Source organism: Chiloscyllium punctatum, chromosome 9, assembly GCF_047496795.1.
Source record: "Chiloscyllium punctatum isolate Juve2018m chromosome 9, sChiPun1.3, whole genome shotgun sequence".
NCBI classification, from domain to species: domain Eukaryota; kingdom Metazoa; phylum Chordata; class Chondrichthyes; order Orectolobiformes; family Hemiscylliidae; genus Chiloscyllium; species Chiloscyllium punctatum.
The window spans coordinates 26,638,378-26,654,974 of record NC_092747.1 but is presented as its reverse complement, the minus strand read 5'-3'; the positions used below and the strand labels follow the sequence as shown (position 1 = coordinate 26,654,974).

The 16,597-nt window shown below is 39.0% G+C and overlaps 1 protein-coding gene across 9 annotated transcripts in view; it reads left to right on the top strand.

Annotated features, from left to right (window-relative positions):
• The window catches only part of LOC140481231 (F-BAR and double SH3 domains protein 2-like), a 245,079-nt gene that overhangs the window by 200,480 nt on the left and 28,002 nt on the right, over positions 1–16,597 (top strand). For all 9 annotated transcript variants that reach the window (XM_072577095.1, XM_072577094.1, XM_072577100.1 and 6 more), the window contains 4 exons: positions 286–420; positions 7,451–7,534; positions 8,950–9,127; positions 13,906–14,126. In XM_072577095.1, the coding sequence (XP_072433196.1) occupies positions 286–420; positions 7,451–7,534; positions 8,950–9,127; positions 13,906–14,126 (618 nt within the window). The remainder of the gene's footprint in view (positions 1–285; positions 421–7,450; positions 7,535–8,949; positions 9,128–13,905; positions 14,127–16,597) is intronic.

Sequence of the window (16,597 nt, the reverse complement as noted above, 5' to 3'; positions counted from 1 at the left end):
AATAATTGAGCTGTTTTAAAATAAATATATAATGATGATATGGCAGCATTAGGAGAGTTAGGGAAAGGTCAGAAGTGAAATCAATAAAAATTACAATGTTAACACAATAATGGAGCATGCTCAATGAATTGAAAACCCTATTTAATTCCTGGGTATGTAATTATTAAAGTAGGATGATCTTTTTATCATTCCTGCCACTCTTCAGTTGTGACACCTTGCAAAACATGATTTATCAGTGGATTAGTGTAATAATTGACCGCCTGTGATTCTTAATGCTGTATGCAGGGCACTCTGAATCTTGAAAAGGATGATGGTGAGGAATATGAGGACAATATGGATGTGTTCGATGATAGCAGCTCAAGTCCTTCTGGCACATTGCGGATGTATCCCCTTACCTGCAAGGTGCTGTATTCATATAAGGTCAGTAAATTTGAAAGATGTGTTTTGAGAATGGTGTGAAATGTGATTTTGTTCTCCCTGACAGTGAAAGGACTCCATTTTCCCAGGTCAGTAGAAGTTGATGAGGTGAAAGCCACATTAGAATGCCTTTCTGACACATTTCTATTATTTGGATAACTTCTGAGGAGGACCAGGAAGTAAGTTGGTAACTCAACTAAGCAGACAGCCAGTTCCACCGTGCAAAGATTTAGCTTCCAATATAGTTATAATTTTCTTGCCATTGGAAAGAGACCCTGCCGCAAGTAGACCCTGCCACAGAAGACAATTAGAGCTGAAGGATTTATGTACAAATAAAGATACCACCAAGATAAAAGGCTGGCAGAGTAACAAAAACCAATTGTGTGGCAAAGAACACCCTTCACAGCAGCAGCCCTACTAGCTGCAAACTCTTCAATCTAGCATTTGCAAGAGACCTCAGATGTATTTCCATGCTTGTTTACCTGCCTCATCAGGACGCATCTCTCCTGGTGAAGCTACCTGCTAAACATTACTGCAATCCTCTGGGTTTCATGTTTTCCTGCTCCTTCTACCATTCTTACATCAACAGGGGTGCCAGAAACACGAGTTTAATTATCTTGTCCCATCCAAAAACATCACGCATGATAACCCACACTGCCATTTTCAAGTACCCAACCTGTAAAAAGGCCAATGTCAGAATTATGAATGCAAATTGGAAGCAGGAGTAAACTGTTCAGCCCCACAAGTCTGTTCTGTCATTCTGTAGAATCATGACCAATCTTATTGTAACCTCCAATCTTTCCTCCCTCTCTGTCTCTGTTCAAAATATTGAATGGTGCTGTTGCCACATCTTTTCAGGAATTTTTCAATTTCTCACCATTTTAAAAAATACTGTGTACATCTGTTCTTTCTATCAAAGTGGATACCCTTCCATTTTTTTCACTTAATATTCCAGCTGCTATGTTTTTATCCAGTTATTAAATCTGTCCAGATCCTCCTGAAAGCATTTTATATATGTATCATAACACATATTTCTGCTTTACTTTGTATCATCTGCAAATTTGAGAATGCTGCATTTAGTCCCCACATCCAAATCATTGATTTTTTTTGTGAACAGCTGGGACTCAGTACTGATGGTTGTGGTAACCCGCAAGTCACAGTCTGCCAACAGTGAGAATGACCTCATTATTCCTACTCTCTAATTCTGCCTGTTAACCAGTCCCTAATCTATACCAGTACATTACCTCTCATTCCATAGCCTTTAATTTGGCTGAACAATCTCCCCTGGGATGCCTTATCAAAAGCCTCTGAAATCCAAGTATGCAGTGTCCATTGACTTCCCATTTTCAATTTTGTTAGTAACATTAACAAAAAATAAACTCTTAACATGTTTGTCTAACACGCATCTATGCTGATTGTGATGAATCAGATCATTTTTTATCCAGTGTACTTTTATCACATCCTTTTTGATAGAATGTTACTCGGGGAAACTGACAATATAAGGTAGATGGACTCTTGTTCCCTTTTTTTGTCTCCTTGCTCCTTTCTTAAATAGTGGAGTTACTTTTGCAAGTTTTAAGTCTGCAGGAAAGATTCCCAAATCTATGGAAGTTTGGAAGATAATTACTAAATGCATCGAGTATCTCTACAGCTATCTCCTTCAACACTCTGGGATGCAGATTATTAGCTCTTGGAAGTATTTTAACTTTCGGCTCCATTAATTTCTCCAGTACGATTTTTCTACCAGTATTAATTTTCTTCATTACTTCATTCTCCCCTGTTGCTTTGATCTTTAATTCTGGGAGATTTCCCATACTATCTTTAGTGATAATAGAAATCAATCATTCTGTTTCAGTACTATTCCTTCATTCTTCATTATAAATTCTCCTGAAATCATTTTTCCTGGACTCTGCATAGCCAAACATTTAGTCTTTTGCAAACTTGCTGAGTGTTTTAGTTATTTTTGTTTTCTTTGCTAGATTGCATTTGTATTCTATTGGCCCTTTCCTTATCAGTTTCTTGGTCCTGCTTTGCAGAGTTCTAAAAATTTCCCAATCCTCAGATTTATTACAATTGCTGGCCATTTTATGAGCCTTAAGTTCTTTTGTCAGCCTCAATTGACTGACCATTTTGAGTTGTTTCACCTTGAAGGAATGTAATGTTGCTGTAAGCCATTTAGTAGTTCTTTAAAGACTATCCATTATCTATGTGCAGAGTGTGGTGCTGGAAAAGCACAGCATCCAAGATGCTGTCTGACCTGTTGTGCTTTTCCAGCACCACACTCTCTATTCCAATCTCCAGCATCTGCAATCCTCACTTTCGTCTATTATCTATGTATAGTCATGCCTTTTAATGTAGTTACCCAGTCCAGCTCAGCCAACTTGTCTTTCATAGTTTTCTTTACATTCAAGTTTTAACATCCTTGTTTCAGATTGAACTCCATCCCTTTCAACCGGAATGTAAAATTCTATCATATTGTTGTCACTCATCCTTAAATCTTCTTTTTTTTAACATTATTAATTAAGCTGTTTCATAGTATATTATTAAATCCAAAATAACCTGTCCTTAGTCAGCTCTTCAAATGCTGCTCTAGAAAACCATCCACCACTCCAAAAACATGTACTCCATTGCTTTATTGCTGAATTAGTTTACTCAGTCTATAAGCAGATTGAAGTCACTAATGATTACTGTGTTACATATGCTAAAAGCTCACAGTTCATGATTTATATCAAGGCCCAAACTACCACTCCTACTTGGTGGCCTGTAAATAACCCCAACCTGCTCCTTGCTGTTTCTCATTTCTGCGCAAACAGATTACTCTCACTTTCTTCCTATGAGATCCTCCCTTACTAATGTACTGATCCCATCTTATATCTTCAGACAACTCTTCCTTTTTTCCCTTCTCATCTATTCTCTCCGAATGTCAAATATTCTTGAATACTTAGTTTCCAGTCCTGGTCACTCTGCATCTGTGTATCAGTAACGACAATTATGTCATGACCAGTCACCTCTATTTGTAACTTTACAACATCTAACTTGTTGCAAATGCTACATGAATTCAAGGTGAGTGCCCTTTGCCTTTTTGCATCATTCCACATTTGAGGCGCATTCAATACTTGGCTTTATTTCTCCTGTCTTCTAGTTTCCGTCACTGCTTTTCTACTTCCTATTACCACCTTTCATTCCCTTCCAATTTGTGTTCCCCTCAGTTTCCCATCCCCTGGCAAGCGACTATAAACCAAGCTCAACAATATTGCCAAATCTCCTTGCAAGGATATCAGTCCTAATTTCGTTAAGGTATAACCCATGCAGTCTGTAGTCCCACCTGCCTCAACTGGTTCCAATGCATCAGAAATCTGATACCTGGCCTCCTACATCAGTTCTCCAGCTATGTGCTCCGTTGATTGATTCTCCTGTTCTTATGCTGACTGACATGACACTGGGTATAATTTGGGAACAGTGCTCTTGATTTCCTAACCCCCTGACTACTGCTTTTAGGACCGTGTCCATGTTACTACATATGTTGCTGTTACCAATGATTTATGGCTGATCCTCTCCCCTAGATTCAGCAAAAATGGCACCATACTGACAAAGAAAGTGATGAAGTTTTGTTGGTTCGGACGCCTTCTTGCAGAGCACTTCAGGGAACATCTCCAGAACCCCCGCACCAATCAATCCTGTTGCCACATTGCCGAGCATTTCAACACCCCCTCCCACTCTGCTGAGGACGTGCAGGTCCTGGGCCGCCTGCATCGCCACTCCCTCCTTACCCAACGCCTGGAGGAAGAATGCCTCATCTTCCGCCTTGGGACCCTTCAACCTCAGGGCATCCATGTGGACTTCACCAGTTTCCTCATTTCCCCTTCTCCTCCCCCCACCCCCCACCTTACCCCAGTTCCAACCTTCCAGCTCAGCACCATCCCATGACCTGTCCCACCTGTCAATCTTCCTTCCCACTATGCGCTCCACCCTCATCTCTGACCTGTCACCTTCACCCCCACCTCCATCCACCAATTGCACTCTCGGCTACCTTCTCCCCAACCACACCTCCCTCCCATTTATCTCTCCACCCCCGAGGCTCCCAGCCTCATTCCTGATGAAAGGCACCTGCCCAAAACGTAGATTCTCCAACTCCTCAGATGATGCATGACCTGCTGTGCTTTTTCAGCACTGCACTCTTGATTTCGTACTATTACAACTGAGCAAAACATATGGAATGGAAAGGAAACTTTGATTGTCCACTCATGTTTCCACCACCCTTGCCTGGATTGCTGATGCCAAAAACTCAGGCCAAAAACGCTAGCTCAGTACAAGCTATTACATTTATTTCTGTATTTTAATTCCTCTAATTAAGCAGAGTGAACCTATGAGAAACATTGTATTTTAAGGGCTTGCAAAGTTTCTCACAGTTGTAATCATTTAAAGTCAGAAAGGGCATAAATTCAAAACAAACTTCTTGGAAAACTAAGTGATCAAATTTGTTGTTTGGATTGACTCAAAACAACATTAAGTTCAATATAAACAAGCAAAGGGTGTCTCAAATCTGCATAGAATTAGATATTTGGATGTTAATATATTTGAATGCTCAACTGAGGAATGCAGCAGAATTGATAAAATGTCATGACATTTGTTGGATTCTTTCAATTGTTTAAATTTCAACAACATTGTCAAATCGAGCACAGAAGTAAGCTTAATAAAATTAGGTATAATAGTTAAAGAAAAGTCCTGTAATGAGTGGTTAAAATAATAAGTGTTCCATTGATACAGAAGCTATTGAATGAATCTCAACTGTATGATTCAGAAAAAGGTAAATTATTTGACATCAATTAGCGGTGAACATATACAGGAAAACTAATGATATAAAATTTGTGTTCTCGTCTAAAGATCTGATTAAGAAACATCCTCACCAATTTTGCACTCTCCTTTCCTAATGTCATTAACGACATACTTAAAATTCTACAGCTAACAGGTACCATTGTCACATTGATCTTTAGTTTTATATGAGCCATAGCTTTGCTTTTTCTGCTTTGCTGTAACCAAGAAATATGAAGTATTTCAAAAGCCAAATTATGTTGATTTTTTTCTTTGCTCTATGCACAGAATTGTGCTGAAAATGTGCAGAAATTGGCCCTCAGATTTATGTGGAAAATAGTTGAACTTTTCTGTCTTGGGTCTATTTTGGCATCATTTGCATGACAACTACAGAACTCTTAGGAAGCAGTTTTGGTTGGCACAGTTGCAAAACAGAAATTCATGGACAAGGTCATTCTAACTGCAAAGTGCACTGTTTTGTGCTGGGCCTAATTCTGGAATCCTCCATCAGCATCACTGCAAAGCAAGCTGCTTCACACCAGTCTATTATCATCGTACTTCAAATCTATATTCCTCAGATATTGAGTTTATTTCAGTAGCTTTTTTGAGTGAAAATATATTCATATTAATCGTACTTTTAATCATTGTATTTTCAGGGTTTGGTGCTGCATATTTTAAGTATTAAAATGAATGTGAAAGTGAATAATGGATTTTTCTGTTAAAACATTCATTTCAAGCTAAAGCAGGCTAGAAAATGAAATGATTTCAGCTAAGTAATTAAGCACAACTTATTCAAAACATGTCAAGAACACAGGAAGCATCCATAATTGGAAAAGCTTTTATTCAGATTCATAGAGTCATAGAGGTTTACAGCATCGAAAGTGGCCATTCTGTCCCTCAAGTCTGCACCTGTCAAAAACAATCACCTAATTATTCTGATCCCATTTTCCAGCACCTGGTCCATATCGTTTTATGCCTTTAGCATCACTAGAGTACACCTGCATACTACTTAAATTATGTGAGGATTTCCACCTCTGCCACCTTTACAAGCAGTGAGTTCCAGAATCTCACTACCCACTGAGTGGAAAAAAAAAGTTTTCCTCACATTCCCTCTAAATGTCCTGCCCCTTATCTTAAATCTTTGTATCCCCCCCCCACCCCGGTCAATGATCACTCGACCAAGAGGAACGGGTTCTTCTATCTTGTCTAGGTCCCTCACCATTCTACAAAAAACCTCATTCATGTTCCTACTGAGTCTCCTCTGCCCCAAGGAAAACAACCCCAGTCTATGTAATTGCTCTTCATAACTAAAACTGTCTAGCCCAGGCAACATCCTGGTAAATCTCATCTGCATGGTCTGTAATGCAATCATGTCCCTCCAAAATGTTAATTCCAGAACGACACACACTTCTGGACCTGTGACCTAACCAATGTTTTAATCAGTTCCAACATCACCTGTCTGCTCTTAAGTTCTTGTGCCTCATCTAATATTGGCAAGTATCCAAATGCTGTCTTAACCATTTTATCCACCTGTCCTGCTATCTAAAGGGATTATATTTATTAGATTCCCTACAGTATGGAAACAGGCCCTTCGGCCCACCAAGTCCATACTGATCTTCCGAAGAGTAACCCATCCAGACCCATTCCCCTACCCTAACTAATGCACCTAACGCTATGGGCAATTTAGCATGGCCAATTCACCTGACCCGCACATCTTTTGGATTATGGGAGGAAACTGGAGCACCCGGCGGAAACCCACGCAGACACCGGGAGAATGTGCAAACTCCACACAGTCAGTCGCCTGAGGTGGGAATCTACCATGGGCCCCTGATGCTGTGAGGCAGCGATGCTAACCACTGAGCCACCATGCCGCCCATGCACGATTACATGCACACCAAGGTCCCTCTGTTCCTCAGTGCTTCCCACAATCCTCCCGATCTTTATGTATTCCCTTGTCTTGTTTGTCCTGCCTGAATGCATCATCTCACACTTATTGGATTGAATTTAATTTGCTACTGACAAGCCAATCTGACCAGCTGATCTATATGCTTCTGTAATCTAAGGCTATTCTTCTTATCACCCCAACAATTTTTGTTTCATATAACAGGTTTAAAAATATAATCAACCTGAGGAAGTCCTATCTGGAGAAAACTAGCTGTTAATTTGCACCACTTGTGAATTGACATATATGGTTACTGTTTATCCTGTTTGCTTATTGTAGGCTAATCAACCAGATGAGCTCACAATTGAAGAACATGAATTCTTGGAAGTAATTGAAGATGGTGATATGGAAGACTGGGTGAAGGTTTGCATTGCATTTCATGTTGTGCTATTCTCCAAGTTTCTATTACTGAACGCAAGTGTCAACTATCAATCAGAACTTGTGGCTTCAAGTTTCACTCGAGACTTGAGTACCAAAGACCAGGCTGATAATTCATTATAGCACTGAGGAACTTCACCGGCTGTGTTTTGCTGTCTTGCGCGCGCTCTCTGGCTCTCGTGCTGTCTCTGGCTCAGGCTCTCACACTCCCTCTCACAGGTAGGCATAAACAATCTGGCACTAATTTGTAAAAGAGCAAGGGCATCATCCCTGTTGGCTTGGCTTTTAAATTAAAACATATTAATATATTTTAAAAGACACAGTTTCACAGTGTAATTCACAGTTTATAAATCGAATAATTTATCACAATCTTATCATTGTTCCCCTTTGAAAATTATTGAAAGCTAGAATAGTTCACGAGTAACATTTTAGCTCTGCAGAGCAGATCCTGGAAAACTTTGCCCTGGGATGTCGGATTTTCATTTCAATTGGCGAGGATTCTTGGGTCATGGTCTGGGCAACTGTTAAGTGAGAGCAGGGCTTCTTAATTGTGAATACAGGCTTGGTGCATGACCTGCCTCAGTTCATTGTCATATAATACAGTTTAATAATTTAAAAAACTGGAATCATGCCCCCAGCCCACACCTTTCACAGCCCCTCCCTCCTACACACTGCTAAAGCACTATCCATGCCACCTCGTATTCTCCATGCTACCTTATGTCCCTGTACCTATCCTATGGCCCCTTATATGACCTATGTCACCCTGTGTCCCTCTACCCACCTACATGGACTCTCATGCCCTCACTACATCCTAGGCTCCACATACCACTGGCCCTCTATAATTTATTTGGCAATTTATGCCAATCCCTACATCCTACACTCCATGATTATGTCCTCCCCCTCTTCCAGCCCCATTTCAATTCCAGCTCATCTCGATTCTACCATAGGCAGACATCAGGAGCCATGCTGACATAAAGTGATGTGTTTATTCTTCAACTGTTCAAATGCTTATGTTCCTTTTAAGCACATTCTTCTCTACATTTTGTAATTTCAGACATTTATCATCTCTGGTATGGCTAGAATTTGGACCTTTTCTTTGTGAGCACATTTTTTTAGTGTTAATTATTGCACGGCAGGGGACTTCTCAGTGTTGAAAATGACCACTTTTGAAGTCAATGTCACTCAAGTTCATTGTACATCATTGCTTAATTTCACTAAAACTTTTAAAATCAAATCTTGGTTAAAACGGGTTTTTAAGAGTTAATTTATTTTTCATGAGAATGTGCTTGGATGTGGTTTAGAACCTTCCCAAATGTTCATTTTTGTAGGGGAAAATGCTCAAACAATAGCATTTATTTCTATTGTTGGTATACTATTTGTATGTTTTCTGTCATTTAAAGGCAAGGAATAAGGCAGCTCAAGTAGGATATGTACCAGAGAAGTACCTGCAGTTTCCAACTTCCAACAGTCTAATCAGTATGTTGCAAACTCTGGGTTCCTTGGATGCACGATCTCATTCCTCCAGCAACTCTACAGAGCCTGATCTGGTAACTGGTGGCATTAATGGAGATTCCAATGGTAGGCCTTTTTTTTCAATTTCATTTTAACTTTTTTTTTAACAGATGTATGGGCCATTTTTCTGTTTGTTTGTCCAGCTGATTTCAGTACGAAATTTGTCCGATTAGTGGAAAAATGTACAAAATGAATGTCTTTGAAAAAAAAGTGTAAATTTAATTTTGGTTCTAATGTTGACATAATGAAATACAGAAGAAAGCTGGCAAAATGGAATTTTTAAAATAAGATGTTGTCACCTTGTCGTCCCTGGTTAGAATGCTCCCAGAGCAAATTTGAAGATCTGTTTGGTTTTGGAGCATCAAATTTACAAAAGTATATGCTGGTTCAGCAGACTTTACAGAAGTGCTGAATTAGAATTTCAGGTCTTGGGCAGTAAACAATAAGATTGAATTTTTATAAACCAAATCGTTGTAGTATATTGCTTCCTCTCTTACACCACACCAGGTGACGCAAATTCATGTTATGACTTTCTTTGTAAGTACATAAAGTGTACAATAAAGTGACAAGATTCTGTGGTTTTGAACAAATAAAAATATATTTTATTAAACAAAGATGGAAAAGTGCAACAATCTACCGTATACAATTTGTATTGTAACATCCAGAATTAATGTGAGTTAAGTGGCAAATTGTGGGAAAGTTCTCTTTAAATATGTTCAAAACAGATCCCATGAATTCCCCATACATTGAACATAGAACAGTGTAGGCCCTTTGGCCCTCAATGTTGTGCCAACGTTTTATTCTATTCTAAAGTCAAGCTAACCTACCTACCCTTCATCTTACGATCACCCATGTCCGTTTCCAAGAATTGCTTAAATGTCCTTAATGTATCTGACTCTACTAATACTGCTGACAGTACATTCTATGTACCCACCACTCTGTGTAAAGAAGCTATCTCTGACAGACCCCCTAAACCTTCTTTCAATCACCTTAAAATTATGCCCCCTTTATGATAGCTATTTCTGCCCTGGGAAAAAAAGTCTCTGGCTATTCATTCTATCTATGCCCTGCATCATCTTCTAAATCTCTATCAAGTCACTTCTCATTCTTCTTCGCTCCAATGAGAAAAGCCCTTGTTCTCTCAACTTTTCTTCATGAGTCATGCCCTCTAGTCTAGTCAGCATCCTGGTAAACCTGCACCCTCTGTAAAGCCTTGCTATAATGAGGCGATCAGAACTGATGACAATATTCCAAATGTGGTCTGACCAGGGCTTTATAGAGCTGCAGCATAACCTCACTGCTCTTAAACGCAATCCCCCTGCTGATGAAAGCCAACACTTCATACGCCTTCTTACAACCCTATCAACTGGGGTGGCAACTTTGAGGGATCTATGGACGTGGGCCCCAAGATCCATTTGTTCCTCCACATTGCCAAGAATCCTGCCTTCAACCCTGTAATCAGCATTCAAATTCAACCTTCCAAAATGAATCACTTCACACTTTACCAGATTGAACTCCATCTGCCATTTATCAGCCCAGCTCTGTGTCCTGTCAATGTACAGTTGCAACCTACAACAGCCCTCCACACTATCCACAACTCCTTCAACCTTCGTGTCATTGGCAAACTTACTAACCCACCTGTCCACTTCTTCATCCAAGTCATTTATAAAATTCACAAAGAGCAAAGGTCCCAGAACAGATCCCTGTGGAACACCACTGTCACCGAACTCCAGGCTGAACATTTTCCATCTACTACCACTGTCTGTCTTCTATGGGCCAGCCAAATTTCCCTGTATCCCATGCCTCCTTTCTTTCTGAATGAACCTACCATGGGAAACCTTATCAAATGCCTTGCTAAAATTCATATACACCACATCCACTGCTCTATCTTCATCAATGTGTTTTGTCATATCCTCAAAAAATTCAATAAGGCTTGAGAGGCATGACCTGCCCTTCACAAGCCCATGCTGACTATCTCTAATCAAGCTATGATTTTTCAAATAATCATAAATCCTGTGTCTCAGAATCCTCTCCAATAATTTGCCCGCCACTGATGTAAGACTGACTGGTCTGTAATTCCCAGGGTTATACCTATTTGCTTTCTTGAACAAGGGAATAACATTTGCCATCCTCCAATCATCTGGTACTACTCCAGTGGACAGCGAGGATACAAAGATCATCACCAAAGGTGCAGCAATCTCTTCACTCGCTTCCCGTGTGAACATTGGGTATATCCTGTCTGGCCCAGGGGACTTATCTATTGTCATGTTTTGCAAAATTTCCAGCACATCCTCCTTAAAATCAACCTGCTTGAGCATATCAACCTGTTTCATGCTATTCTCACAAATGACCAGATTCAGTGAATACTGAAGCAAAGTATTCATTAAGGACCTCCCCTACCTCCTCTGACTCCAGGCACAAATTCCCTCCACTGTCCTCACTCTGACCATCCTTTTGTTCCTCACGTAAATGTAGAATGCCTTGGGGTTTTCCTTAATCCTGCCCCCTTTATAGCTTTCCTAAATCCATTCTTCAGTTCCTTTCTGGCATTGGTAATGCTTTGATCGTCCAATCTAATCAAAACTTTCTAATTTCGTCTCTGTCAAAGCCATGGAACTTGGTCAAATGCTGCTCTATCATTTAACAGTCTCAACAACTGCTCATGTTCTGAAGTTCACAGTCCTAATTGCACTTCCCTAGATTCTGGAAACTTAACACCAGAACCATCTCACAGGCACAGTTTCAGCTCATCTGCAGACAGCTAGCTTCACCACGCTGGTACTGCCCTGTATTTTTCTGAACTCTAATCTTGCTCAGCTGCATAGAGTACGTACTGCTTCTGAGCTTTCTTCACCTTTGTTCTCAGCTACACTGAACTCTTGTTCGCAGCAACCCCACTCCCCAAAAGCTAGCAACCTTCTCCTCTGCCTCTGACCAGCACATTAAACTGGTGTTCAGTAACACTTGAACTTTTCTGAGTGAACTATTGAAATTCTGGCAACAATCTTGCCTCCCCCAGTCCGCCTTGTTAGGCAAGATTGCATTTAGCAACCAAGCAATCAAATTGGTACAACAACAACAAAAATCAAGACTTATTGGTAAGACTCTTTGTGGTACTCATCAATATGTACCAGGAAGATCCCAAGTTTGATCTTGTCTGTGCTGGGTTAGCATTTTTCAAAATTATTGCCCTATTTATGAACAAATTAGAGAAGGAGTTGAAGAGAAGTGAAGGGATATGCTAATGGGACAAGCACATGGAATTAGGATAACTGTTCATGTAAGGGCTAACGTCAGCATGGATAGTGTATTTTCTGTGAAAATCTTTGTAGTCATAATTACTACTTGGCAGCCCCACTTAAAGGCTTTTTTGAAAAATGTGTATTTATGGGCATTAACAGAAGACAGGTTTCGATGTTTCCTTTGATAGTCTTATGACTTCCACTACCTAATCTTATTTATGAAAAGCCAAGCATCACAAGCAACTGACTTATGTGGAGCTGCCCCTCAGCATGGAGGAGTAGAGAAGGATTTTCAATCTCAACCTTGATAATTTCAATTCGGGCTGCATTTGCAGGTTTGGTTCAGGGATTACAGGGTCAGGTGGTAGTGGGTTGCAACCAAGAACAAATATTTCACGACGCTTGCTTTGGAAAAAATGCTTTGTGATTTCACTCCTGAATGGCTAGTTCTAAATGTAAAATTCTAATCTTTTTTTTCCTTGTTCTCGATTACCCATAAGATGAAATAGTTCTTTTGTTTTTACCATATCAAATTCCTTTACCATTTTAAATGAAAAAATTAGTAAGATTATGTCTCAATTTACCAAATCTCAAAAGAATGCAAGCCAATTAAATGCAACTTGAAATCCCACTCCAACATTATTCTGATGAATTTATGTCCCCTCCAACCCAGTAAATATTTCCTGAAGTGCACTTCCCAAACTAAATGCAGTACATCAGATGAGGTCTGATCGAGGCTATCTAAAACTGATGCATAACTTCTACTATTTTATATTTCAGCTCTTTGAGAAAAAGACCAATATAGTTGTGGATATAGTTGTGGATATGGTTGTGAAGTGACTGATGTTGCACAAAGAACAGTGCTTATTGTCCAAAGAATAAAAGTTTAAGTCCTACTGCAGTGATTTCAAAATTTGGATCTAGAAGTTAAAAGTCACTGAGAAGCTTTTAGATCAACCTGTTCACTAATCAAAAGAAAATGCTAAAAGCAACTTAATTTGCTAGACGCAGACCAGCACAATTTGAATTTTACCCAGTTAAATCAAAACCACTAAGTGTGGTTTAAGATATGCCCTTATCTTCTCAATACAAATAGAAATAGGCAATGTGTTAGTCTTGCTGGTGACCTCATTCTATTTGATTTAAATATTGTAGCAGTGCACTAATGTTCAATGATTAGTATGCATGGACACACAAATACCTTTGCTTCTCTATAACTCTTAATCTCTTAGCATTCTGAAAATTTCCAGTTTACTTTGGATTTAACCCTTATCTCTCACAGACTTGCTGTCTCAATTAATTTTTCTATGTTTCATCGTTGCAGTGTTTCCTAGCTTCATGTAATCCACAAATTTTAGACTACAACTTACCATATATGAATGAAAAGCTGAAGCCCCAATACAAATCCTGGAGAAACACCAATGGGCACATCCTGAAAATCAAAGTCCATTCCCTTACCGTTGAGGTGTTGCTTGCTTGCCAACCAGTTACTATTTTCTTCATCTTGCCATTGGACACAAATTGAAATTAGCAGCTGAATTCAGTTTGGTTTAACTTGGTTCAGATTCTCAGTAATAACAAGAATATTTGTTTCCCATTCAGTTTGTTTTGTGAAGGCACTTTACGATTATGAGGGGCAGACTGCAGACGAACTTTCATTCCCTGAGGGAGCTATCATTAGGATACTAAACAAAGAAAACCAAGAGGACGATGGCTTTTGGGAGGGTGAGCTTAATGGCTGCGTTGGTGTCTTTCCTTCTGTGTTAGTGGAAGAGCTGGCAGGATCTGAGAATGGTGACTCTCAGTGGACTGGAGACACACAGGTATGTACGAATTTAACACCCAGGAAAATTTCTAAACGTTGTTTTAATAGTGATGTTACGAGTAGAGAAATTTCCAGGCATCAACATAATTGAAATACATGGAGCCACAGCATAATGAGTGTTTGTCATTACTAATGCAATACTATCTGTCATGTCTGTTTTCAGTTCACTATAACTTTTTCTCTTTTCAACAAACATGGTACCATCAGATACAGCTGACCAAATTTTTACATTATAGAATTTTCTGTCAAAGGTAGAAGTTTTCACTTGTGATTTGTATTAACCAGAAGAAACTAACATGAAATTTTTTGAATAAAGCAACCATTTGATCCATGTGAGTAGAATTAATCTTTCTGTGGAGAGATTTGATTTTCCTATGTGCAGGAAGGACAGATCTTTGATGTGGTAAACATTCCAAGAAACTTCATAAAGGAACAAAAAAGCTGAAATTGAACAGTTTGAAATATGGGAGAGGAGAATTTTTTACATAGATTTCTAAGACTGTAGCATTGTTGTTTGAAGCAGTAGTCATGTCAACCTTCAAGATTTAATCAGAATGAAGTAACATTTATGGAAGGAATCTATGAAAAACTGCATGCTATGTGCTGCTTTGATGTTCTCCAAAAATTAACACTTTTTTTTCAGCCATTCAGTTTGAAATATAAAATCAAAAATCTTAGCGTTTATGACAGTGACAAAGTTTTATTTGGATAGAAAGTGGTATAACACAAAAATTTTAACATTTTTTTATTCCAATTATCATACCTCTCCATATCACAATGTATTTTGCATATTATCACCAGTAATTTCAAGTTATATTTTCAGTTTTGTTTTAACTACAGGTTTGTTATATTTAGTTATTTACCCTTTTGATTCTTCTCCCTAACAATATCTTTTACATTTTTGAAAAAAAAATTAAAATGTCTTGCTAGGATTATGGGTGTGCCACTTTGCATGCCTATTCTTAAACTAAATGTACATTAATGCCTTATTTCATTATGGTGATAAAAATCTTGTATCGTAAGCTGCAAACTCTCCCAAAGGTACAGCCCAACAGTTTTAATTATTTGTTTTTTTGGTGAGCTTTGCACATAGAAAGGCCTAAAAAGCTGCGGAAATGCAGAATAGAAGGAAATAACATGGTCCTTCCTTCCTTCCTCTCCATTAATTTGTTTATGGAACAATGCAGTATTCACAGTCAGCGTTCAGACATATGTAGCTGATTCTATTGAAACATCAGCTGAGTCCTAATCAGAGTTTAATCATGCTGAAAAATTGGATGCAAGGTCATACAGGCTTTTTTTGTTCAAAGCAACTAAGGTGGTCCTTAAAGTCTGTTGCTTCCACAGTTCTTATGGAAATGAAGAGCTCCATAACATTTAGCATTTCCACCTCTGTGTTGTTTAAACACATGCTGTAGTTCTCCAGACCTAGGTGACTAAAATTCTTTAAATTAGGATTTGCTCTTATTACTCTCCCATGAATCTTAAGGCCATTGTGCGGTTCAAGGTAAATGTTGCAAAATTCCACCATCTTCAAGCTTGAGGAGGGAGTCCAGGCAAAGTTTTGAACTGTAAGCATGTTAAGTGACTGTGTCTGTGTGTTTGGCAACCCTCTTGAGTTGAACATTTTGATATTTAAATACGGTAAGCTGTGGCAACTATTATCAAGGGATAATCTAGAAAGATACATAAGTCAATTTATAGTTTACTTGGAAACGAGAGAGAAATCAAGCTAGTTAGCTCATGTAATTGGAAAGTTAAAGAAAAGAATTATTAAATATATAAGGATAAATTATGCCATATTGATTTGTACCAACATGTGAGGAGATAAAGGAACAGATTCATAAGTATATAGTCGTAGTCATAGAGATGTGCAACACAGAAACAGACCCTTTGGTCCAACTCGTCCACGCCGACCTGTTATCCCAACCCAATCTAGTCCCACCTGCCAGCACCTGGCCCATATCCCTCCAAACCCTTCCTATTCATATACCCATCTAGATGCCTTTCAACTGTTGCAATTGTACTGGCCTCCACCACTTCCTCACTCCATACACGTACCACCCTCTGCGCGAAACAGCTGTGGTCAGTCAGAAGCATTTAGTGTCTTAGCATAACTAGCTGGATGGTTCGTTTGTGATAGAGTGACGCTAACAGTGTGGGTTCAGTTCCTGTATTGGCTGAGATCATAATAAAGGTCTCACCTTTTCAGACTTATTCTTTGCCTGGTTTGGTGACCTTCAGGTTAAGCCACCAGGTCATCTCTCTCTAATGAAGGAGTAGGACTATGGTGACTTTACTTTTAGTGTCATATATAGATACAGACACACACACACACAATTATAGTATCTCACACATTACATACATATACACATGGTCAGCTAAAGCTGGAAAGAATAATTCCAGTAATCCCAGGATAAACATATCACCAAGTAGTTTGAGCATGGGAGTTTTTGGTTGTTAGGGATG